This window comes from Podarcis raffonei, chromosome 1, assembly GCF_027172205.1.
Source record: "Podarcis raffonei isolate rPodRaf1 chromosome 1, rPodRaf1.pri, whole genome shotgun sequence".
Lineage (NCBI taxonomy): Eukaryota > Metazoa > Chordata > Lepidosauria > Squamata > Lacertidae > Podarcis > Podarcis raffonei.
In genome coordinates, this window is record NC_070602.1 from 29,726,700 (window position 1) to 29,752,939 (window position 26,240).

The 26,240-nt window shown below is 45.3% G+C and overlaps 2 protein-coding genes across 7 annotated transcripts in view; one reads left to right on the forward strand and one right to left on the reverse strand.

Annotated features, from left to right (window-relative positions):
• Positions 1–1,194: 1,194 nt before the first annotated feature.
• Positions 1,195–12,824, forward strand: NGB (neuroglobin). The gene is made up of 4 exons (XM_053378584.1): positions 1,195–1,809; positions 8,735–8,846; positions 11,735–11,854; positions 12,565–12,824. The coding sequence occupies exons 1-4, from the start codon at positions 1,706–1,708 to the stop codon at positions 12,709–12,711; spliced, it is 483 nt and encodes a 160-aa protein (XP_053234559.1). The 5' UTR covers positions 1,195–1,705; the 3' UTR covers positions 12,712–12,824.
• Positions 12,825–22,223: 9,399 nt separating this feature from the next.
• The window catches only part of TMEM63C (transmembrane protein 63C), a 70,053-nt gene continuing 66,036 nt past the window's right edge, over positions 22,224–26,240 (reverse strand). For 4 of the 6 annotated variants that reach the window (XM_053378606.1, XM_053378614.1, XM_053378597.1 and 1 more), the window contains 4 exons: positions 25,505–25,672; positions 25,043–25,158; positions 23,524–23,598; positions 22,224–23,301 (listed from right to left, as the gene is read on the reverse strand). In XM_053378606.1, the coding sequence (XP_053234581.1) occupies positions 23,089–23,301; positions 23,524–23,598; positions 25,043–25,158; positions 25,505–25,672 (572 nt within the window). In that variant the 3' untranslated portion in view covers positions 22,224–23,088. The remainder of the gene's footprint in view (positions 23,302–23,523; positions 23,599–25,042; positions 25,159–25,504; positions 25,673–26,240) is intronic. The other 2 variants (XM_053378618.1, XM_053378637.1) reach the window with 1 other exon arrangement.

Here is a 26,240-nt window from a genome sequence, read left to right on the forward strand (position 1 = left end):
CACCGTGCTAGAGAAGAAACTAATTTTTTAAAAAACAAAATTCATTCTTCTCCCGTTAGATTCACAAACTGTTTCGTGGTATATGTACCCCTGCATCCTCCCAGAAAAAAAGCACTGCTCAGAATCATAAAGTTGAACTAGTCCCATCCCTCCTGATTCAGGAAATCAGCACCTTATAATTATGTATGGATTACGTGGACAAAAAGAAGATTTTCTTTAGCCATTGGAAGGGGAATTTTTTTTAAAAAAAAAAGCTTTAGTGTTCAGAGGTGCTGAGGCAATACTGGTTGCTGGGTAGCAACAGTATTCCTCCAATTTATTCGACTCTCATAAACCTTCACTTTTACTCCCCTTCCACTCTTTCCTTGGTTTCTTAACAGCTATCTTTTCAACTGCGTTTTCTTACTCTACTAAGTTGTTTTCATTATATTATCCCACGTTATAACCTCTACTGCTGCGTACTTTTTGTCAGCCTGTTTTTTTCAGCCAGTTATTTTCTTGCTGTAATATTTTCCCATATAATCTATATTTAATATCCAGTTCTCTTTTAAATTATCATATTTATTTCTTAATCTATTTGTCATGCTGGCAAGTTCTATATATTCTAATATTTTAAGGTGCCATCCTTCTCATGATGGTACTTTGTCCTCCCCAGAATTCGGGCAGCTGTGGTTTCATACATCCATAGAATAATTTGATTTTTGGGGATCAGGTTCAGCTTTGAAGTGTGATCAGTGCTCAAGGTTTTGATGACATCTTTTTCATGTGGAGTTCTTCAACTTGCATATCAAAATATTTCTGTCCAAAATACTGGAAGGAGATATTTCTGCAATATTTCCAAGACCTTTTTGTCTGGAGGAGAGAGATTAAAGTTTATTGATCACGACATACTGGGTAGTTTGTCATCGTGCAGAAATATGCGTGCCTGAGAAGTGCTGTCCTATCCACATACTTGTGAATAAACATGGCTGGACTGCAGCCTTGATTCAAAAACAGCAGCATGCATCAAAACACTAGGATGCTTGCACCAGTGGAAGCTGAACTTGTGAACATGCCCTTTAGACTCCTGAAGGACTTCGAGCCTTCTCTTGGCAGAGATGCAGAAAGCTTCACTTACGTGTTTCGGACTTGTTAAAACCACAGAGTGGGGGCTGGGGGAAAAGCTGGATTCCCTTGAGGCTGGCAACGTCGGAGCCTGAGTTGGGCGCTGCCCCTTTAAGAGCTCCTCTTGCCTTGATCTTCCTGCTGGGGAGCTGGGAAGGTGCTGCCGCGGCGAGGAGGCGGCGAGGCGAGGCCAGAGTTGGCCCTCGGAGATCAGACCCGGGATTGAGGAAGGCAGGATCCCACCCTCTCTGCGGCAGCTGCGAGCAACGGTATGGCGTCCCCCTGGGGCACTCGGAGTCCTCTTCAGGCTAGGCGAGGGGATCTTCCAACCACGCGGCGCCCTAAGGAGTAAGTAGCCAAGGCGCAGACTCTGCCTGGCGCAACCGATCCCGCCATGGGAGCGCAAGTCTCGAGCGCAAGGGGGATCTGAAGTGCCTCGAGAGCGGATCGAGCGCCTGGGATCGCCGCGGGATCCGGGCCGCCACCTGTTGCTCGGAGCGCACAGCCCCCCTCGCTGCGCGTCCGGGAGGGGGCGGCCGCGGCGGCCGCGTCTCCTGCTCTCCAAGCGGCGCTGCGCCTCCAGTTGCGCCTCTCCGGGAAAATGGAGAGCGACGGACTTTCCAGCGCGGACCAGAAGCTGATCCGAGAGAGCTGGGAGAAAGTGAACAGCAGCCCCATCGAGCACGGCTTGGTCTTGTTTACCAGGTAAGGGGGAGAAGGGAGAGGGGCAGGCTGGGCTGGGCTTGCTTGGAGGGAGCACGTGCGAGGCCAGATGCCTTAAAGGAGGAAGATTGTAAGGGGGAATCGAGGATCTGCCCGGGAGAATCAAAGAGCCAGGTGTGTCTCCACGACGCCTGAAGCGGAGACGGTCCTTTGCAAAGCAGACCATCTTGACCCAACTTGGTTTCACAGCTTGAAAGACTCCGGTGAGAAACTTTGTTCCACCTTCTCCGCCACGATCTTTACGCTCCATATTTCCAGAGTCTCCATGCTTAGATTTGTTGGTGGTGAATCTCTACTGGGAACGAGCAAGCTCTTTATAGCAGGGGTTTAGTTCCTCTTCACACATCACGGGGGTGGGACGCCTAAAGTGGTGGCGGCGAAGCGGGCAGATCGTGTGTATTGGTTAACGAGTGTAGACCCGTTTGGTTATTTGCAGGTGATTTACATATGACACAGGTGACAGACTTGCTTCCAACATGGAAGTGTTTTCCTGTGCAGCCAAAGTGTAATAATAGGTGAAGTAAAGTGCCTCTCTTTCTAAATTAGTTTGGTGTGTGTGTGTGTGTGTGTGTGTGTGTGTGTGTGTGTGTGTGTGTTTTAAAAAACACACATTTATATATCACTGTTTCATGTCGGTGCCTAACAAGACTGCTGTCTGGGCTTGAGAAGAGACTACCTGCAGGTCGCATAACACCTCTGCGCTGGGGCTCTTCTTGTCCCAAAAGTGCAGGGCTGGTTTCAGTTAGTTTCTAATGAGGGGGAGGGGCCTCCATCTTCTCTAACCCCCCACTATAAATAAAAACTTAAACCACAAACAAAACTACATATATATATGGGGGGTAATGAGCTGTATACAATAAAATAAATAGAAAACAAAAGCCTAGACAATATTTAACATTATTTAGAAAGGATACTGAAGTCTACATTTAATATAAATAAAACAGCATTGAATTAGGTTAATTAAATAATTTCTCTTTCTTACATCCCCCCACAGACACCAGGACTTGACTTGAGCTAGAGCTTGTTGCTAATACTGTATTTGCTTTCAGTTCCCTGGAGTATCCCTAGAATATGCAAAGTAATGAGTGCCACCGAGCATGTGCAGAGCGCCTTTTAATAAACACCAGTCAGTCACAACAAACCCATGTAAATATGTGATGAGTAGTTAAGCTGGCAATTCTGTATGAGCTTACCTGAATGTAAGTCCCAGACACATATAGGCTTGTGCTGCAAGGCTTCTGGGACAGAAAGAGGGCACTCCTAGACAGGCTTGAGTTCCAGCAGGACTTTTTTCATTTCAGAAAATGAAGCGTTAGATGAGTCCAGACAGAGAAAAGAGCTTGTGCAGTCCTGCGAAGGCTTACTTTGGCGTAAGCTTGGGCAACATAGCACTTCTATGGGTTCGAAGGGTGCAAGTATTGATGTGATTTTCATATGAAACTCCATGAGGATTAAAGGCCAGCAAGCTGTTTTAAAAGACAGACCAAGAACACAGGAAGAAGGTTGTGTGAGCTCTGAGTCTTCCCTTTGATATCTTCTTGCAGTTGTGGCAGAGATGAGAGTTTTCTCTCAATCAGGGAGTAGCTCCACAGTCCTCAGCTCTGCAGAGTGTATCAGAGCGGCTTCCTAATTGCATGTGACATGGCAATCACGGGAGCCAAGGCCAGGCCTGGCCCTTGGGGAGAGGCTTGATTCATTCCGGGATCAGTCCCAGGGCAGAGGAAATGGTGCATGCGAGAGAACAGCTGAGTGCCCGGGTGCCTGCCATTAACCCTGAAGCTGAGGAGTACAAAGCTGGGAGACGCAGATGGGACAAAGGCTTTGAGCCTCTGGAAGGCCATGCTTGGTTTTATAGGAAGCAACAAACTTTATTCCTCCATTCACAGAGGGTTTGTGCAGAGGCTGCTCTGCAGCCAATGTTCACCCACCTGCTCCCAGCCACTCTTTAAGTTTCCATTGTATAGACAGGAAAACTGAGGCAGGTAAGCGTGGCTTTCTCAACATGGACCGAGGAGAGTCTATAGTGTGGAGAATGGGATTTGGAACCTAGGAAACAAGTGACAGATCTCGGAATCTCAAATTTCAGGGGTGCCCTTTGCAATGCCAAAATCCGGTGTCCCCTCGCCTTCTGTTAGATGTCATAGTTGCGGTGCCCCAGAAGCTTCGCGCCTGGTGTGACCAAACCTGTTGTGCTCCCCTAGATCTGCCTTTCATATAAGGTCAGATCATTTGTGTACTTGTCGACACGTGGCTGGCAGTGGCTGTCCAGGATCTCGAGCAGAGGTCTCTCACATTGCCTCCTATCTGATCCTTTGTTCTTTTTAATTGCAGACATAATAAATCGAACCTCCAGCCTTCAGCATGCTCTACCCCTGAGCTATGATCCCTTCTCCTACACAAAGAACAGAACTGTTTATCTGCTGCTTGTGTGTGGTGAATGGCAGCCTGTCCATTGAAATTCCACTTGCTTTGTCTGACTTTGGGACTGTTAGATTTTAGTTTCCAAGAATCAAGTCCAATCAGTGGCAGAGCTTCATGCTCCAGCACCGGGGGGGGGGGGGCGGAGAGCAGGTGGGGGTGGGGCTGGCATGCGTCCTGGGGGCGTGGTGCTCAGCACGGGCAGGGGGGCAGCCGCGATGGCACCCCACCAGTATTTCACTGCTGGGGGCGGCGCGCTCCCCTCGCACTCCTCTTCCTCTGCCAGTGAGTCCAACACAGTCAGCTCCAGCTCCCCGTGTAGAATATGGATGGGTGGAGCTGGTAATATAAAATGGCAATGCAATGTAGGTAAGGTATCCTTTAAAGTGGTGTGCAAACAGCTTCTGGGAATTCTCTGCTATGTTTATAGGAGATTTCTCCTGTGGGAAGATAAATTATTCTTTAGTAATTTTTCAGGGGTGGGGCTGACTATTGGCTGTGACAAATGGAAGCAAAGCTTCTTTCTTTTCTACTAAGGGTGTGTGTGTGTGTGTGCGCGCGCGCTGATACTACAAATGGCTGCAGGATCTGTGTTGGTCAAGTCACCATTTGCTTTTTCCACAATGACTTGGACTTGGTGTTGTTTCAGGGCTCAGGTGGGTGACAAACACTAGTGAGTGAGAGAGAGAGAGAGAGAAAGAAAGAAAGAAAGAAAGAAAGAAAGAGGAGAACATTGGGGGGGATATGCAAAGTGGCCTTTTGGGGGACAGGGTGAAGAAAAAGGAAAAAAAAATATAGACATTCCTTCATGGGGTTGGACTAGATGACTCTTAAGGACCCTTCCAACACTGTAATTCTATGATTATTGTTTTCTCAGTAAAAAATGCCTTATGGGAAACTGAATAGCTGTAGTACTGCTCCATTCAGTTAATTCATAAACACACAACTTTGTTTCTCTGGGCCAAATGCAATAAGACCCACACAATGAATACGAAGACAAAATTTTCATAGGGTGCTTAAAAGTTTGGAAGGGATGCACAAAGCTTCAGAAGGAGTAGACAAATGAGAAAGCGACAGGTTAGCAGGGCTGAATTGTGTTCACATGGGTTCTTCAAGAGTTCAAATGTAAAATTGTTAACTAAGGTATGTAATTTAAAATCAGCAAACGTGTCCAGAGGAGGGCAACCAAAATGGTCAAAGGCCTGGAAACGATGCCTTATGAGGAACGGCTAAGGGAGCTGGGCATGTTTAGCCTGGAGAAGAGGAGGTTAAGGGGTGATATGATAGCCATGTTCAAATATATAAAAGGATGTCACATAGAGGAGGGAGAAAGGTTGTTTTCTGCTGCTCCAGAGAAGCGGACACGGAGCAATGGATCCAAACTACAAGAAAGAAGATTCCACCTAAACATTAGGAAGAACTTCCTGACAGTAAGAGCTGTTCGACAGTGGAATTTGCTGCCAAGGAGTGTGGTGGAGTCTCCTTCTTTGGAGGTCTTTAAGCAGAGGCTTGACAACCATATGTCAGGAGTGCTCTGATGTTGTTTCCTGCTTGGCAGGGGGTTGGACTCGATGGCCCTCGTGGTCTCTTCCAACTCTATGATTCTTTGATTCTATGATTTTCCAGCAATTGCTGAAATGGTCATTGTAGCACCTGTATTTTCAGCAGGAACCAGGAAATTAGAACCCTTCCAGACAATTCTATACTGTATTGTGCAATATGATGGAAATCGTTATTAAGGCTAGTTTATCTATTGAATATGTAACACAACAAAACTTGTGGAGGAAGAGTTGGCTTGGTGTCTCCAAAGAGATGTCTTGCTTCACTAACCCCTTTAAGTGTGTTGAGAGTATCAACAAAAATGTAGAGGGGGTGGTTAGCCGAACATTGCATACATAGGCTTTGTGTTTGTTTTTAAGAGAGCCTTTGGAAAACACTCCTTTCTGTGGAAAGTCAGCAGTCAGAAATGCACCCTCTTATGCATTCAAACCATCCTCTAGTTAAAATCCAGAAAGCTGTGGTTAGGAATATAGGCATTTTTCATCATAGAGGAAAGCAAATTATATGGAGTGAGGCTGGTACTGTTTAGATCATTCAATAATTATCTAGAGTCAGTGACAGAGCTACTTTGTGCATGACACAAAGTTATTAATAGGATGTTACAACTGCAATGAGGGACGCGGGTGGCGCTGTGGGTAAAAGCCTCAGCACCTAGGGCTTGCCGATCGAAAGGTCGGCGGTTCGAATTCCCGCGGTGGGGTGCGCTCCCGTTGTTCGGTCCCAGCGCCTACCAACCTAGCAGTTCGAAAGCACTCCCGGGTGCAAGTAAATAAATAGGGACCGCTTACTGGCGGGAAGGTAAACGGCATTTCCGTGTGCTGCACTGGTGCTGGCTCACCAGAGCAGCTTCGTCACGCTGGCCACGTGACCCGGAAGTGTCTGCGGACAGCGCTGGCCCCCGGCCTCTTAAGTGAGATGGGCACACAACCCCAGAGTCTGTCAAGACTGGCCCGTACGGGCAGGGGTACCTTTACCTTTACCTTACAACTGCAATGAGCATAGATGTGTTGTTGTTTGTTTAAAAAACAGATAAAGTGACAAAGCACAAGCCTACCAGTGACCATTGTCTATGATGGCCTAAATGGACTGTCTACATTCTGTGGTGTAGCTGCTAAGAGTTTGAGCGAGGAACGCTCTGGTCCAAATCTCATCTCTTTACTTACTTAATAACTCTCAGCCTTCCTTCTGCAGCATGCAGAGAATACCGGCCCACCCTACTGATTGTTGTAAATGTTGTTGAGGTAGGCTGGTATTCTCCTCGTGCTGCCGGGTAGTATTATGAAGTCTTTGTTGCAATTTTTTATTTTGCTGCAAACTGCTTTATAGTCCCTGCCTGATGGACGACACCAGTCTCTTGCATTACCTTGACTTTGAAGGATTGCGAGTTTTGAGTTCCTGCATGGAGTAAACCATTCTTTTAGATACCATTACATGTTTTATACCACTGTATAAAATTGTTCAGCGAATAGCAGAGAGCAGAATTCAGGCCGGTATATGGAACGATATTGCAACAGATTCTCATTAATCCTTATTAGTCAGGAGAGATGTGTACCATATAAATAGAAAAAAAGGGTTCCTGCCAATCTAGGAGGTGAATTACCAGAGAGATGCGCATAGGGAGGCAGGCAGGGTTGAAAGGGCATCAGGGATGACATGCATGTGTGAAATGCAACCTGGCAACGAAAAGCTGATGTGGATTTTGGGCTGTGTCAGGGAATGGAGAAGGGAGAGTCTAATCTCAATGATTGTACTGAAGGCAGTTTGGAAACAGACAACAAAACAAGTCACTGCTACGAGAAGAACTGAGGATGTTTTCAACACTTGCAGTAGCAAGCATCTTATGCTCTTTTGCGCAAGGGTGGTAACTTACAGCGCCTGTGGTGGAGTAAATGGTGTGTGCTAAACTCAGCTTTTTTTCTAGAGAAAAGCTTGGTGCTGGCGATCTTCCAGTGCTCTTGCAAAGCGCTTATGATGTTCTCAGATTTTTTTGCTATCCAGGTCTTTGTCACTTCACACATCTTTCTCTCTGTGCGTGTCTTTCTGTCTCTGCCTCTCTAAAACAGCTTCTTCGACCCCCTATTATTGCTACGATCTAGCAGTGTGATGCTACAGCACGATAAATGGAAATTGCTGTTTATACCAGGAATGAATGGACCCTTCCCCATTTCTTCAACACATATTTGAGTGGGACGTTTCTACACACTCAGTTGAGAAACTGGCTTCAGTCCCACTCCAAGCACAAGAGCACCATGAGCTGAGCAAGGGGAAAGGGGCGGTGGCAGACCTCCATTTGCATTGCCTTCCCTTCCTGGACAGGCTGTGCTTGCAGGGAGACCTCAAATGACTGGGAAGTAGTGATAAAACAATTAAAGCATTTTAAAATTTGTTTAAAACAAGTCCAATACAGATGGAGATTGGGAAAGATTGTTTGTTGATAGGGGAACATTTTTAGCAGGCACTGAAGAGACAAGAGTGATAGTGCCTGAGAGTTGTGCTGGGGCTCCATTTTTCTTTCCCAGAAACCAATTGTAAAGGGACAGGTGAAGTTGTACCGAGAGAAGAAAAATGCCCAGGTGGGAATCAACTAAGTTTTACTCTGTGTATACCTATTGGAATTAATGAATATTACTAAAGCCTATTCATTTCAATAGGTCTACTTTTGGAATAAAACCTAGTTGAGTACCACTCCTTGTCCTCTGTTGTACCTGGTTTGTTTCCCTGAAGGCAGGCTGGGCATGAGGGGAGGCTGTACAAGAGAGGAAGAAGACATCCTTTCCTCCCCTGACATCAGCCTTGTCCTGTGACTGGCTTGCTTTCTTGGGCCTCCCCAGGAGCTAAGATGTTCCATGAGGATGGGAAAGAGAGATGGGATGGGATGACTGCCCGATTTGTATGGAGGCCAAATAATTGTTGGGTTGATGTCTTTCAGGCTTTTTGATTTGGACCCTGACCTCTTGCCCCTTTTCCAGTACAACTGCAGGAAGTTCTCTACTCCTCAGGAGTGCCTCTCATCACCTGAGTTCCTGGAACACATTAGAAAGGTGAGAGGTGTAAAGGAGTCCTTCTGGTAATTGTCTTCAACTATAGCAAAGGCTATGCTGGCAAGTGGCAGTGGGGTATCCTGCTTAGCGTCTTTGGCTAGGGCCTGGGAGGGCTGGGTTCAAATCCCTACTCTTCCATGAAGCTCTTGGGGTGAAAGGAGCTTGTTGAGTAAATCTGGGCCGGTTGTTCTCTCTCAGATGGACCTACCTTACAGGGGATCAAATGGTATACAGGTGACCTTGCACGTTTTCCTGAGATGCTTGGAGGAAGTTTGGGATAAAAACTGCAGTCAACAAATGCAGCTTCAACCTAAAACTCTCTTGCTCTGCCCCAACAGCCTTTTGTGTATCCTCTTCACCAAGAAGTATCATTTAACACAAAGTCAGTAAAATTATAACAAGCTATTATTTATTCTACACTGCCAGGGAATGGGGAAATATTAATTGGTGCCTAATGTTTTGATGGTCTGAACTACTTGTATGACATGAAGGACCACTGTTGTCTAAGAGGTACCTGTAAAAAAATTACCTGGGGTGGAAAGTTGTGTGCATGAATCTATCCTGATTACTTTTCTGCGTGCAGAAAATGCATTTTTAAAACTAATATGAATCTATTAAATGAATTAGATTAGGAATGAGTTTAATCACATTTAAATAATTAGATTTAGCTTAGCAGAGCAAGCAGGAAGGACAAGTATGTGCTTAACTCCAAGGGTGTGTTAAGAAAATATTGAGACAAGGGACTCTACAGGGGTAAAAGTAACCTTTCTTTTCGGACTGACTTTTGCTCTAGCTGTGGGCTGGTTTTAATAGAATGTTTTCTGCTGCATGCCTGGTGTTTGGTGTTTGATTAGGACATGTTTTTAATTTGTTTTACTTTGTCCCTTTTGATGAATTTTCTTTTCATTAGCTGCATTGGACAATGTTTTGTTGGAAAGTCAGGAAAGAAATACAAATATAGAAATAAAATAAATGAGGTGGTTTGATAGGGTGTTTAGATTGTCAGATTAAAAGAGAACAAGTTTAGTCTAGCTCTCACCCACCCCCAAGGATGGCTAGTCAGGTTTTATTTATTTTTCAGCATTTTTGTCCTGTCTTTCTGCAAAATAGGGTGGCAGAGTACAAATTGTGAAGAGGTGAGCTAAAATTTAGTTGAAACAGTCTGTTGGACAAGCAAATAAGAGGATGACGTTGGTGCAGAAACCAGTAGCAGTCAAAGACCAGCCTCAGAAAACACTATCTTTAAAAAGCCTGGTGAAGAAGGAAAGTCTTAGCTGCTTTGTTGAAAAGCAAGCAGCCATGGGGCCAGGTGAGCCTCTTTTGGCAGAGTGTTCAACTGTCTGCATCCCAACCCTGAAAAGGCCCTGTCCCTGCCAGGCTTCAGACTCAAGTAGGCCAGGAGACATCCAACAAGAGCCTCAGTAGATCCATGCCCTCCAACATTTCTCTGATGAAAATAGGGATGTCCTAAAGAAAAGCAGGATCAAATCAGAAACCGAGACAGCTTCTGTAAATCCAGGACTGTCCTTGGAAAATAGGGACACTTGGAGGGTCTGTAGATGATCATAAAGGTTAGGCACGTGGGTGGAAAGAATTCTCCAGATATTCTAGTAACAGGTCAATTGGGCCTTTAAAAGTTAAAACGTACACTTAGAATTGAGCCCAGAAATGAATTGGTAGTTGCTGTACTGAAGCCAGGTCTTGTAAACATTCTGGCAGCTGCATTCGGGACCAGTCAAAGCTTATGAACTACAAAGGCTGAGCCACATGGAGCACATTAGAGTAATCCAATCTGGAAGTGACTGCAGCATGAATAGCTGGCTACTCCTGGCTTTTCAAGGGAAGGATGCAGCTGACACACATGCTGAAAGATGGTACTTTCAGCCACAAGATCATCCAGTTGCCAGGCTGGGTCTTGGAGTACTCCCAAGCTGTAGCTGACTTTTAAAGGAGTGCAACTATGTGCAAAAGAAACAGAACACCAGCGCTTCTAACACCAAACCCTCAACTACCCATTGCCTCTATTTTGTCTAGATTAAACACCAGTTAGTTCACCCTCATCTGCTCCAAAACTGATGCCCTTAAGGACTATTAGAGGCAGGGCACAGCAGAACCATCCCTTCTTGCTTGTTCCATTAATTGGTAATCAGATCTATACTCTCTCTGGGTACGGAAGCTCCATTTTTAGCTATCATAGCTAATTGCCAGTGGTAGATTTCCCTATTGAATTTGGCTACAAAATCACCAATGGGCACGCACCTATTAGGAAGTAAATCCCATTCATATCAAGGGGGCTTGTTACCAAGGAAATCAGCTTTAGTTATATGGCTGTGATTTCCCCTCTGCCAAAATCAAAACCTCATGCAAGTGGGAAGAATGGCAGAGCAGTCAGGAGGGCTGAATTTAAAATTGGGTAGTAATCTGCCAGATAATGTGTCACTGTGATGTGTCCCTTGAGAGTCATGCATGACAACTGCATAGACAACCATGTCAATCTGTTTCGGCAGGCCACACTGGCTGTTGTAGCTTTTCAATATGTGTAAACGCTATTAGAAGAGGTAAGTGTATGGGAGATCAACACACAGGTGACTTGGGTTTGGTTTCCAGGTTTTTCCTTGCACACACATGCTTTCTGCATAAGGGTTTTGTAACATTTGCTAGAGGCCCTAAATGGCAGGATTGGTGTAAGAGACAGATATAAATGGTGTCTAAATACAGATTTCCTTCAAGCATGCCCTTTCATCTTGACCCAAGCTCTTAGGCTTATGGAGATATCCAGAACAAGCCTTTCAGAGTCTCCTATAACATTTGCAGAAGGCTTTTAGAGTGCCTCTACTTCCATAAGGACACACCAGATTGTCCTGTTTGTCGTTCTGTCTGCTTGGTAGGTAATGCTGGTAATAGATGCAGCTGTGACTCATTTGGAGAACTTGCAGTGCCTGGAAGAATACCTTGCCAACCTGGGTAAGAAACACCAGGCAGTTGGTGTGAAGGTGGAGTCTTTTTCGGTAAGGAGCCTTTTCGTTTTGAGGTGTATCTGTGGTACTGTTGACTTGCTTTTAATTCTTCCCTCAGCTTTCCAGGTTTGTGTTGCAGGAAGGGACATGTTCGGAAATCAGTACAGATTGAGGAGAAGGAACAAGGCCATGGAGGGTTTTGAGAGGATAAAAAACTTGCTCAGGATCCCAGAGTGGATGGGAAACCAGTGGAGAGAGTTAAGAGGGGAGAATCACATGGTCTGAATAAGTCACAAAATAAGTGAGCAGATTTCTGAGCTGTTTTAGACTTGGGTCGATGAAGGAGAGAGGTGCATGGCAGAGGGAAATTTGGGGTGGCATAAGAGCTACGACATCTGCAGTTGAGATAGTCGTAAGTCCTGGAGGAGATTTACAGACTGGATGGGATTAGCTTTCTGAAAAATTCATTAGCCATTACTCAGCTCAGCCTCCAGCTCCAAACAAAACTTGCAGGTTCCTCTGAGGCAGAGAAATAAAAAGCAAAGTAGTCTATTGTTAGGCAAACTGGGGATAAATAATGGTTGACGGCACCAGTAAGAGCCAAATTGAGAGGATTACTTGGAACCTGGAAGGCGTGTGTCTCCACCATCACTCTGCAAGTAAAGTTCCATTTTTTAGATAGTAGAAAATCACCCCCACCCCTTCCTTAAGAGCTGCTTCTTTTTGAATGCTGATTCTGCTGTCTCCTGTTTGATTTGCAGGCTGTGGGCGAATCCTTGCTGTATATGCTGGAAAAATGCCACGGTCCCGCTTTCAATGTGAATGTGCGTGAGGCCTGGACCAAGCTGTACAGCATTGTGGTAAAAGCCATGAGCTGCGGCTGGGATGTTCCCAGAAAAGTGGAATAAACCTGGACCCAGGATGCTTGAGTGGGAACAGCTCCGAGGAGAAAGCAAGCTTGCCTTTCTAGCTCTGTGTATTTCAGAGTAATCTCAACATTTCTGTCTCTCTCTCTCGTTTTACTCTTGCATTCCCCATCTTTCTTGTGGTAACGTTATGACGCTCCCATTATTTCAGTGTTGCAGTTCCACGTATCTGTTTGCAGGGGGCAAAAGAGAGCCAAGCCGGAATTAAAAGCTGAAATGCCAACTGCAGCTAGCGGCTTTCCTTCCAAAAAGGCATGTTATCATTCTCTTTATTTCCCCATTGCCTTTCGAAGAGTAATTACAAAGATTTCTTAGCATAGAAGGATGATTGTACTAGCTTTCCCCCCTTGAGATTGTGAGCCTGCGATTGTTTCAGTGAAGCTAAGCAGGAGTGTGTGCATTTCCTTGGGATTATCCAAGCAGTGTAGCTTCCCCCTGCCTTTTAAAGTGGGTTAATTCTACAGTAAGGCTCCTGTTTGTATGCCTGAGCTGCTAGATGGTTGGATTTTGAAATGCTTGGCCACAAGTTAGAACTTGAAAGCCAGTGGGAATGCAGCAGCTGCCAGTTCCGTGAGCATGTGGAAATAAAATCTTGTAGTGAAATTAGTGACAGATGCGGCTTTTATCCTGGGGAAAGCTTCCAAAATTCATCCTGGATTCTGGCCAAAGGAGAGTCTGTAGAATAAAATCCATTTCTGGGCAACTGCTTTGCTGCCTCCCCTCCCCAGGCATTTCTGGTATAGCCTTCCAGGTGCTTGACAGAATCCTCCTTTGCTCTTTGCCCGAATCTTAGTGAAAGCAACTTAGTTCTTGGGGTTGTTTTGGAACCCATTTGGGAGTGGGGGGGAGTAGGAAACCTAGAAAAGAAAATTTTTGGTGTGGTGGATGAACATTTAAAACTCCCCACCCCTTGTTTTTCAATCTAGGTGCAGATAAGGCCCCTAGGAAAACTTCAGGTGGGCCAGGGGTGGTCTGGTTGTATTGAGAGGAGGCAGAGGGTGTGTGCATTGTCCTGGTAAGGACAGTCCTTCTTGATGACTGACAGGGGTTGTTGTGGTTCCTCCACTTAATCTGCTATCTTATAGGTGGCCTAGGAAAACTAATTAGGCAATGTGAATGGTCCCACTGTCACCATTGGTAGAGAACGACCAGTGGTTGACATTGGGCCCATGAATGGTAGCTAAAGTTCACCTAAAACAGTTTAGCAGGCCCAACCGTCAAGGTCTGGGAGCCCTAATTAGGCCTATGGCTGGAGCTCCCTGTCCCAGTAGAACTAGCGACAAACAATTTACTGGGCCTCTGGGAAGCCATTTTTTTTTGCTTGTGCTTTACGCATGATCAACAGACGAAATGGAAGTCCCACCCGGTCATATCTTGTGATTTATATATGATATGTGAGCTTCCATACGAAGTGCCAACAACTGCCCACTCGCGATCGTGAATTTGGTTCACGTGTGAGGGGAACCCGTAGTGTGTCAAAGCTTAGTTCAGAGATGTGTTTGAGTTTGTTGCAGTGTTTGTTGGGAGGTGCATGCCTTTTTCTGTTTTGTGAGCAATTTCTTTTTCTGAGTTTTCCATCATGTCTATTTAAACTCCAAAGCAGCCTAGGGACAGCTATTTTGAAATGTGCTGAGAGCTGCACAAAAGGGGCAATGCCAGCAGGGATGGCTGGTGCCCCCTGGGGCAGAAAGCAGAGAGGCCCAACTGTAGGTGGAGCCAATGAGCCCCCCTCTCATTCTAGTTCTTCCCTAGGTGTTGAGCACTAGCCAAGCGGGATCAGACCTTCTCGATATTTTTTTTGGGGGGGGGTTGGGGTGGGTGTATTGGAAGTGACATATTTTGTATACTCACAACCCAGGTGGGGAGGATACAGAGGCTCTAGTTCCTCTGACAATTTATCCCTTCTTCCTCCCTGCTCAAATACCCCAATCTCAGGAAGACACTTTCAAACAGCTCTAGGTTTGTGGAAGTAGATCAGATTCCTTTGTTTATCCCTCACCCTAAACTTATTGTGAATGATGGTGGTGGCGAGAGTGCTAATAGCTGGATAAAACTTAAAATTCCTAGAGGCAAACAGAAAGTTGCTTCACGGAAGTAGCAATTGAGAAAACAAATATTAATGACCCAGACACGGTCACATTCTTTTGTCATCAGAAATGCTTTCTCCTGCACAAATGTAAGAACTGTGTTTAAATGCACTGATTTCATGCTGTCTAGAAAAGAGAACCTGAATCCTCAAACTAGGGTTTTTGAAATTATTTGCAGAGCTTTGTATTAAACAATTGTGTGTCCCATGACGTTACATAACTGCAAGCCAGTCTTATAACCATTGTGACTGAGGCCTAGTTCTCTGAAGCAGCAGGGGAGGAAATAAGCCTATTTCTGGGTTCCACTGCTTCAGACTCTGACAGGGAGGGTAGACTTATGAAATGGCTCTCCATACAAAAACATTTGCTGCACCTAGAAAATTAAATGCCAAGGAGAAAGGGGATAGCTTACCCCAACCCCATGCATATAAAGCTGGGCCCTTTGTAAGCTTTTCACAGCTCTCTTCATGTTTTGTGTGTGCCATATTTTGTTGCATTCCAAAAGAAATAAAAAACATGGTGTTGCTGTATCTCAGACCTGTTTTGAGGTGTTGTGGGTCTCCTAAAAAGTAAAAATTATTATATTTCACTTACTTGGGAAAGTAGCAGCGTGAGAGGAGTATAATCTCAACACTCTCTTATACATGTCAGTCCTGTGTGATAGCTGTGTGGCAGCTGTGAATAAGGTGAATTCTGGCTTGGGAACAGTCTGGAAAGACTGCTATGCAAATTTTATGCTATACATACAGCTGCTATACAAATTCTGTGGTCGAACCAATATGGAATAGTTCTGGTTACCTTGCAGAGCTGCAAAAGATGCAGAAATTGGGAGCTCAAATGATCAAGGGGCTGATGAAGCAAGTCCCCTATGACTAAAGGTTGCAATGTTTGGGACTTTTCAGTTTAGAAGAAAGGTGAATTGGGGTGAAGCGTGTGTATTATTATGTTTGGTGTGGAGAAAGGGAAGGTTTTCTGCTTCATAGTACTTCATCCGATGAAACTAAAACGCTGGGAGATTAAGGACAGAAAAAAAGGAAGTTCACCACACAGCACAGAATCCACTATCACAAGATGTAGTGATAGCAACCAACCTGCTTAGGTTTGAAACATGATTAGACAAATTCATTCAGGTTACCAATAGCTACTCACCATGGCTGTGTACAACCTTCAATATTGGAAACAATATGCTTCTGAATACTAGTTGTTGGGGAACATGGGTGGGGAGAATGTCCTGCTTAAGAAACTCATGCACTCAGTCATGGTAAGAACAAGATGTTGGACTATATGATTCTTTGTATTTGATCCTGGAGGGTTTCTTATATGAGCTATTTTCTCCTCTGGAAAGACTAAAAAGGCACGCTGATCACGGGGTCACAGTCACTCCCCACTACAGTCAGTTGTATTGCATTTCACTTGTAATGATTTCTGAATCTGCATCTTTACATATAAATTAGCACGTGCCCCTTTTTAGTCATGTGTAAGTGGCCTCATCACCCTTTTTGCCATCCTCCACTGCCATCATTGAGAAGCTTGCAGGTGTGGGTGGATGTCTGGAAGTTCTCCTGGGTCAGGGCCAGGTGACTAGAACCGCAAGAGTTCCTCCGAAAGTGAGGGGGAATTTACCATCCCTATGGTTTTATACTAAGCATAAGAATCCTGGAAGGAGGAAGCTAGCTTTGTGGGAGCTCCCATTTCCATAGTAACCAGAGCAGGAGTTTGTCGAGGCAGATGGCTGCCTACAACAGCAGCAGCAGTAGGTATCCTTTCTCATTACCAGAGTGGTGGGGACTTGTCCTGGCTGGGAGTGAGGTTATCAGAGGCTAAAAAAATACTATTTCTTAGTTTGACTAGGGATGCACTGGCCAAGCAGCTGAAGGACAGGCTCCTTTGCTACAGACCCTCGGGTACAGAGATTGGCAGAGGGGGCCCTCTTGGGAGTTCTGATCTGAGGCTTGGGGTAGTGGCGGCCTGGAATAGGGCACTTTCTGTCGCAGCCCCTAATCTGCAGAGCTCGGTTCCCACAGAGGTGTGTCCAACACCTTCATTATACAGCTTCCGGAGGATGCGGAAGATGCAACTCTCCAGCCTGCCTTTTGATATATTTTCAGGACTCACCTTATTTTTGTGATTTCAAGTTGTTTTAAACTGTTTTTGATACAGAGTTGGAGGGGCTCCTGGGGGCAATCTTATCCAGCCTCCTGCAATGTAAGGAATTACAACTGAAGCATCCCTGACAGATGACCATCCAACCTCTGCTTAAAAACTTCCAAGGAAGGAGAGTCCACCACCTTCTGAGGGAGTCTGTACCAGAGTTGAACAGCTCTGTCAGAAAGCTCTATTGCTTGGGCAGAATCACCTTCCTTGTAATTTGAATCCATTGGTTTGGGTCCTATCGTCTGCAGCAGCAGAAAACAAGCTTGTTCCATCTTCCATGTGGCAACCCTTTGGCTATTTGAAGGTGGCTATCACACCACCTAAACTACTTGAGTTTTCCTTCTCATTATGCCCAAGACCTTGCTCTCTCATTGAACAAAAGCAAAAGGGGACCTCTCAGGTTTCTGATATGCTTGGCAAGGGCCTCCTTCTCCTCCTGTTTTGAGTTAGCATCACTCTGCGTCAACATGTGCAGCTCAACCCCAGGCACCAGCTGGGCGAAGTAACTTTATTCAAGGCACGGTCATAGCAATAAATATAACAAGAAGATACATAACTCTGGCACATTCCTAGAGGGCAACAGCCAAGGGAAAGACAAAAGACCAGAGCTTCCCAAAGACACCATACCCAACTCACAGGCACTTTGCCTCCATAAAAGAGAAGCGGCTAAGACAGGAGGCCTCGAGGTTTGCTACATTAGCATGTGACTAGGCAAAGGTAATTTCATAGGTTCCAAGGAGGGAGTAATCAGGAACCACTTACTCACGCTACAGCACTGGACCCGACCACCCTTCCTCAAATGCAGCCAGCTACGGCACTTGATAATAGGATGGGAGAAACCTGTGATGGCATTCGTGCTGGATTAAGGTGAGTCCCTTCAACTGAGTCACATTCTGGGGTTCCACACCTCAACTTCACTGCCTGTTTGTGAGGCATACACAACCTTCCCCCTTTCAGAAAGGAGCCATAGCATTCAATGAAGTATTAACCTTTCCTCTCCTTCTGGCAGATGTGGGCCTGCTGCTCCCTTCTTTGAGGACTCAAGTGGCTCCAATTTCTTACCTGTGGGAAATGTTGAAAAAACCCAGCACAGATAATAGCATAGAGATGCCTGACTATTGATACTACATAAAAGAGACTCATTTGGATAAGGAGGCCCTATCCTCTAATACACCAGAAGCCTGACCCTGTGCATATTCTCAGATGTTAAGTTCCACTGCAGTCAGCAGGGCTTCCTCCAAGTTATGTGGGCATAGCTTCAGATGTGTCATTAGCTCAGTCCTGCTGCATTGGAGGATGAGCCAAGCAATCTTACCAAGGCAGACAGACAGTACTTCATGCCACCTATTCACTGACATAGCTGGTGCTGGATCTGGCAGAATCACCAGTTCTCTACTGCTCACATCAAGTTTTCAAATGACTATTTTAGGGACAATATGACTACACATCCTGCAACAGACATGTGTGTGAGATTATTAGGAGCAACGATGTACATTACCAAATGTTGCTAAAGGCAGATAGTCCCCAAAGGGTACAGGAAAGGTTTGTAAACTTATACCCACAAAGCTGGAGCCTTGCAATCCTGCCAGCTTCTGGAGGATGGGAGCTCACCAGTCCAGTTTCAGAGTGGTGTGTTGCCTTTATTTCAGCCAGTCCTCTTTTGTAACCACATGACTTATTCCATATGTGTACACACACACCCTCTTCTGTGCTACGATTACTCAACATTCTAACCCTCTGCCTCTGAAACCTGTCACAGGCGACAGGACTGGCTCCTGGAACAGAATAACTAATACAGTCGCAGGTCACAAGCAACATCAAAAGGTGCAGACACAGTCTGCAAAAACAATTTACTGTCTCACAATTTTCTGTGAAACCTCAAAACACCAAGAAGACCGACCATTCCTCTTATGCATGTGCTTGTTTCCTCTTTGGACAGCTTCCAAGAACCCCCAGCCCCTGGAAAAAAACATTTATTTATTTTTTAAACAATCCACAACCCAGTTTTTTAAAAAATGAATTTAACTCTCTTCGGTTAAACTGGAGATTGCTTTATGGCTCCCTGTATCTTCATCACTTGTTCACTAACATGTCCATTTTTTCCTTCGCCTGTTTTTTAAAAAGTGGGCAGGTGACTGTGCATGGCACAAACTGCTTCTGAAATTGGGCTGCTGCATTTACTACTACACTGAGGCAATAAACTTAAAAGGGTGCCTTTTCTTTCCATAATAAAAGGGTGCAGTGTGGAGAATAACGCTACAGACTCTTCCGTGGCCGCACATGAGAGAAGCTAAAGCAATGAAAGATAATCTGTATTGCATAGATAAGGTTGAAGTTCACTCCCCAGTTGAAAGGATCTCAGGGTTGCCAAACACATTAAAAAAATTCTACATGGGACTACACATTAATATACTGTATTTTACTGTACGCACACTCAAGCAGCATGGTGTTCATCCAGCAAAATAGACGTATCTCATCGCACCAGCTGACTGATACTTTGCCTGTTAATTCTTACATTAAATGTGGGGATTTTTTTGTACTCTGCTTGAGACTCTGGAAACCACCTCTCAGCAGAGAGTTCTAGGCTGTACAGGGTTGACCGTGGCAAATTTGTGGTTGGATCTCCCAACATATTCCACTAAACACCAAGCAGAAGTGGTCATGAATTAGATTGTTGCACTGGTGGCGGTGTAAGCGTTTAACCTTTCCTCTCTGCGGCCCTGGGTGAACTAAAAACAGTGATCAGTTTTTAATTAACTAGTCCTAAGGTAGCCAGATGCAAAAGAAGACAGAGCCCCACAACCATTAATATCTGGACACAAGAGGGATTTCAGCAGGTCTAAGTTGCTGCACAACTCTTATAGGTGCCACTGTCCTTCCTCATTTGCATTAGGCTACTCTATCTAAACAAAAAAAAATTTTCCTTCCAGTAGCACCTTAAAGACCAACTAAGTTAGTTCTTGGTATGAGCTTTCGTGTGCATGCACACTTCTTCAGATACACTTGAAACAAAAGTTGCCAGATCCCTCTATATAGTGAGAAGGTGGGGAGGGGTATTACTCAGAAGGGTTGTGGGAATGGGTGATTGGCAGATAGCTGTGATGAGCCTGTTGACGACTCTTAACGACTGCAATAGGTCTTACAGGAAAAAGTAAGGGGTGAAAAAGTAATGAGTTGCTTACCTGCAACTCATTACCAAACTTAAAACCATGGAGAGACCTGGTCTGAACAAAGACATTGGATTCTTATCTCATTATACATGACAAAGCCATTTTTCACCTTCCCACCCTTGCTTTTTCCTGTAAGACCTATTGCAGTCGTTAAGAGTCGTCAACAGGCTCATCACAGCTATCTGCCAATCACCCATTCCCACCACCCTTCTGAGTAATACCCCTCCCCACCTTCTCACTATATAGAGGGATCTGGCAACTTCTGTTTCAGTGTATCTGAAGAAGTGTGCATGCACATGAAAGCTCATACCAAGAACTAACTTAGTTGGTCTTTAAGGTGCTACTGGAAGGAAATTTTTTTTTTTTGTTTTGACTATGGCAGACCAACACAGCTACCTATCTGTAACTGCTACTCTATCTAGTTTGCCTTTCTTACATACATGTGAGTAACTAAGCAAGAACAAGTGGGCAGCTCACCCTGGAGACACAGATGTAGCCAAGCCTTTGTGCTGCCTCTGATGCTGGGCTTTTGCTTCATGGGGGCAGGAATGGAGACTTGCTCTATGAAGTCCCTATGCAGCCTCTATATATTAGAAGGAATGCTGTGTTATAGGCATTTTTTATCTGTGGCAAGGTGTATGAATGATCTTCAGCTAAGAAAAGGAAATTCCGGGAAGCAGATTTACCTGGGCATAATTCCCACTGCTTTTAATGGGATTTACTTCCTGGATAGTAATTGCAGGTAAGCTTCTAATATAAATCTTTTTATTTAGCTATAATAGCAAGGTGCTTTTTCTGTTTCTCAAACAGCAGTGGGCAACCTAGATCTGCCCTGTTCAAAACAGGCCTTGAAGATGGAAACAGGGCTTCTTCTACCTTCTCTCCCGACACCTACTATGCCTTTTGACAGTTGCATGGACAGCAGAAATCTAAGAGGCAAACCTCTTATAACAGCGACAGAGTAGCTTGGGAACAACTTTCCCAATTACAGCACCAGCAAGCTAGGAAAGTTTCACCCGCTTAAGAGCTGTGAGACAGGCAGTAATTCAGCGCACAGGAGTCCTGCTAGAAAAAAGGCATGGCAATTCTAATTTGTATGCAGATCACCTAATACTTCTCCTTCCTGCTTGCTCTCTTGCGGCTTTTACTTAGCTCCTAAGTAAAAAAAATTTGGGCAGCCTCATCCCAGGTTCTGAGCACAGCGGCCCATGAGAGAAATCCCACTCCATTACTCCTAGGGACTTTGCAGAATCATAGATTAAGAGTCTCATGTTCTACAGACATGAATGATGGTGAAGCACTGATCTAATGGGCTAGTATATAATGCAGTTGAGCCAGAGAAAGTCCTATACAACAGTGGAGGTTTCAAAGTAAAATGGAGTCATTCCCATGCACAAGTCTATCCTGGCAGGCACACCTATCATTTGGAGACAAGGGGGCTGGCCTGTGATATCATGCAGCCTGTGCACTGGCAGCTTAGAACATGCTGGTGTACAAATGGGTTATTGTCACAGAAGGGTCGAGATGTCCCCGCTGCCTGCCTGCCATCCCACCCAGCTCTCAATTAGATGTGATCGTGGCATAACCATATGTTTAAACTTGGATCTGTAACGAAGATGCTGAAAGTCAAGCAGGTGTGGAGATCCAATTTAAGGAGCAAAAGGGGCATATGAGTGATGTGTACCCAACCCGTAACCCTCCCCAGGGCTCAACCCCCTGCAGAAAGTTATCTAGCCCCCTAATCAGGGCACTAGCTGTTTGTTTAGCTCCTCTCCCACACATGCTCTCCTTTTGCCTTAAAAGTTTGACTCTACCCCTGGTTTCTAGGGGTTTGTATCAGATCTAGTTTTATACACACAGCTCTGCCGCTGTCCTGTCTGGTTTGGGCTCAGCTTCTACACAATCTCATTCATCACCCCCACCCCACCCCTCCGCCTTCAAGTTTGCTTTCAAACAAGGAACCAGGCAGTTTCCAACACGGTTGGAAAAAGGGTAAGCAAAAATCCGAACATGGCAATTATTCTGGGCATAAAGCACACAACCAGTCAAACCTAGAAAAACAGAGACAAGTCAGGCCTGTCACTTAGGCCACACTGAGAAAGAAAGTCCTTTTTCGGAGGCAGTGAATTTGGGCAAAAGCAACAACTGCAGCAGCAACAAATGGGCATATAAAAAATGAAGCAGCTAAAGCAGCTGTCTTTTGCAAATGCCCCTCTTGCATTCAGGAAACAATTGGGACTTTGCTTCTGCAACAAATGCATCACACTGGGCTGTGCAGTCAACTTGAATGTGTCTCGGGAGTCACCATTCTGCTCTCTACTCCACACACCCGCACCCAAATGTTTTATAGAAAGGTTTGTAGCTACTGGGCGCATGATGCTATTTAAATCCAGACAGTCTCTTGCTCCTGCTGGCCTGAGCAGAGAAGGCTGCCCCCACTAGAGAAACATCTTCCTCTATCAAAAAAAAAAAAAAAAGGAATATAAATGAAAAGCAAAAATAGTGGAAGGCGAGGGAGACCAACTGGGGCAACGGAGAGAAGGGAAGATTTGTCAGAAGACACAAAAAGAGTCAAGCAATGGCAGTCTGTAGCCCTGGAGCAGAAGGATGAGAGGCAACATGTGGAACATGCTGCTGCTAAACAGCTGGGAGTAAAAAACTGAAGTAACACTGCCTACGCAGAACCTCCCTGTTCGTTCCATCTCTGCTGGAGAGTCGAGCTGCCATCCCAACACTGTGGCCAAGAGAACTGCAGCACTGAAGGCCCATTGTGCATCAGCCTGAGTGGTTCTGGCCTAAGTAGCAAAACCAGACCTTTGCTCAAAACTGGAGCAGGACTGATATGGCAACTCAGAGCAATCTAGGCCTTGGGACATAATGCTTCCCTCCGGCACTCTTAATATTCAAAATGTTTCTCTGGTCTGTCCCGTCACTCTGAGAGCAGGTGGTCAATGATAGCGGGTTTGGTCATCCACCACCGGCCCGGTTCTGTATTCGCCCTCCGTGCTCTCCAGCTCTGTTTCAAAGCTCTGCAGGCCTCCCTCCTCCATGTTCTCGGCTTGCTCCAGGCGGCTGCCCATGGTGCCGTAAGACTGGTGAGCTGGGGAGGCTGCTGGCGTTAGGCTTAGTTCTGGCTCCTGAAGCACTGTAGCCACAAACATCTACAACACAAAGAGCAAGGAAGTTACAATTCCGAGGTCCTTTGCTTTGCATCTTGCTGAAAGGACAAATTTCTCCTGTAACTCTTCCCTTTTGTGAAAGGACAGTGACTGCAGAAATGCTGGCACATGGACCTTGCCAGTATGCACGAGAGAACTGGGACATTGCAAGCAAGTGTGCAAGGCCAGTAAGGGAGGCATACAGGAAATGGAAGATATACTTACATTTGAATTGGGGGTTGAAGAAATGCTGCTCCTTTCTGTATCATTGAAGGCACCTTCAGATTGCTCAGACATCTGCTTGCAGGTGGAGAGAATAAAGTTGGGCGAGGGATAGAAAAACAGGGATTGATGCTCGACCCGTAGCTCCCAAAATGGTGATTCTCCCAAAAGCAAGTGTTACAAACCTGGAGCCCTCCACATATTGTTGGACTACATTTCCTATTATCTGGCTGGAACCAATGGGAGGGTCAAAACTTCTCCATCCCTGCTGTAGGTCAATAGATCATGGCTATTTTTGAGGTGGACACCTTGTAAAAACACCCTCGTGTAAGGGGATATACTACTGAACTTAGACTAGGGAGACCGCCGGGTCAAATATCCACTCATTCACAAAGATCATGGGCTAAAACGCCTCACAAAATTATTGTGAGGACAAAATGGACCATACAGCACACATGCTGCTTTGAGCTCCTTGGAGAAAAAGTGGAATACAAACCTAAAAGGAACAAAATGAGCTGTCACTACGCTCTGAGAATGCACTTCTCTTTGTTTTCAGGCTATTCAAGGGCAATTACTAAGATTGTGGGGAAGTGAAAAATAGTTGTGTGACTCAGTGTATTATAGTGCCTTTTGAGGTACAAAAATGTAACACTGAAGAATAATGCAACCATAAAGAGGGAGAACGAATGCCCCAAATAACCAGGAAACCATAAAAGGGGTACCCAGTAGTAGCAAAGACATACAATGTAAAATATCAGCAAGACTTGCAGCAGCATTTCTTTTTCTGTTTTCTTGGTGATACTTTGAAATCCTATGCAATTCCTTATTGGAGTCATCAGGATTCAATAAGCACATACATAATTCTTCCAAGATTAGACAGCTTCACCTACAGTATCCAAACCTGCGTGACAGAACTATACTCTTTTGGTCAGCATTTGAGAGTTGATTCCACCCCCTCCCCGGTATTTGTATGTTGTGTTGGTGTTATTTGTCAGAAGGAGTGGGGCAGAGGTCAGCCGAGGTCTACTCATACATCTCTGCCTGGTTTGCGGTGTATCAGCAAGGGTTTCCTGACTCTTAACAACAGCAACAAAACAACTTTCTCTGACTAAATTTGGCTGCTGAAACCAAGAATGCTAACCAGGACCAGACTTTAGTCTGACAGGACTGTGAGATCAGTTCTGGTACCAAAGATAAACTCCTCCATTCAGAATGTGTTCCGAGGCATCCAATTCTCTATATGTATTTTCTAAAGTAGATCTGAAAAGCATTTCACCTTTTTGGTAAAAGGTTTAATGCACGCATCCATCCATTTCAAAGCAAATGTATGTAGTGCAACATTTTAAAAGTGGTTGTGGGTGGAACATGCTAGTCTGAGAAGTGTGTACATGCATCGTAAATAATATTGTAGTAACCATCTCCCCATGCTTGGATTTTCCTCATGTAGCTCAGGTGACAAGTGGTCGTGAGCAAATGTAAGAAACAGAACACAGTAAACTGGGCACATTCTTGCCTTTCTTACCTGGTAACTGGAGGGCTTCCTTGGATGCAGCTTCTTCAGACAAAGGCCAAAGAAGGAAGAAAGGATGCAGGAGACAAGGACCACGCAGGTGAAAATGGTGATGGGTCTGATGGAGCCTACAGTGTTGACAGACCAGGAAATGACATTAGGTGCCACTGCTTTCTCTGCCTACAATTTAAAGTAGTCTGCAACTCCTGAGACCCAAACCCGCTTTTGTAAGGAGCAAGGCCTGTCACATCTGGATGAGGGCTCTCTATATCACCAGTGGTGAATCTGTGGCCCTTTAGATGTTATTGGACTCACCAGCCCCAGCCAACACAACATTCAAAGCAACTTCCTGGGAGTAAATGGATGCGCTCAGTCTGGATACTACTCAACCTTTCCCAAATAAATATCAACAAGCCCCAGCCTTAGAGGAAGAAGGTTCAGCTCAGGGTATGCTTGATGGCAGCCCTTGCATACCTAGTCGGATGACGGAGAAGAAGAGCAGCCAGAACATGCAGAGGATGGGAGCTACCACCACCTGGCTCACAGCTGCCGTGTGGATGCGCTGGTTCAGTTTGGTGGGGATGTAGACATAGTAAATGTTGTAGCGGTCAACCATGTGCTTCAGCAGCATATACAGCAAACCTGCAGGCACCGATATGGGAGCAAAAGGACAAGGAATGGTCAAAGGAGATGCCGGTAGGCAAGAAGATAAGGGGCTTGGTCAAGAGAGATTTTGCAGCAGACGATTCAGTGGGAGAGGCCACAGCTTAGCTAGTAGTGGGACACGTGCTCTGCATGCAGGAGGCCCCAGATTCAATCCCTGGCTTCTTCTGTTAAAAAAGGATTCCAGGTAGCTGGGCTGGGAAAGACCTCTGCCTGTGACCGTTGAGAGTTGCTGGCAGCCAGGAGTACTGGGCAGAATGGAATACAAATCCTGTACACCGGGCAAAGTACAAGCCCATAGTCATTTTCTGTCCAGAAAGTGTACTTTGGGAATGGGGTATTATAATTCAATGTGAAAGAGCTAAAACCTAAATAAATGTAGCTTAATATGCATTATTTACACATTATTACATTATTTACACAGAGCCTCCAGCTGCTGTTAGACTACAACTCCCATCATCCTTAGCTAGCAGGACCAGTGGTCAGGGATGATTGGAATTGTGGTCCAAAAACAACTGGAGACCCAAGTTTGGGAAACCCTGAGCTA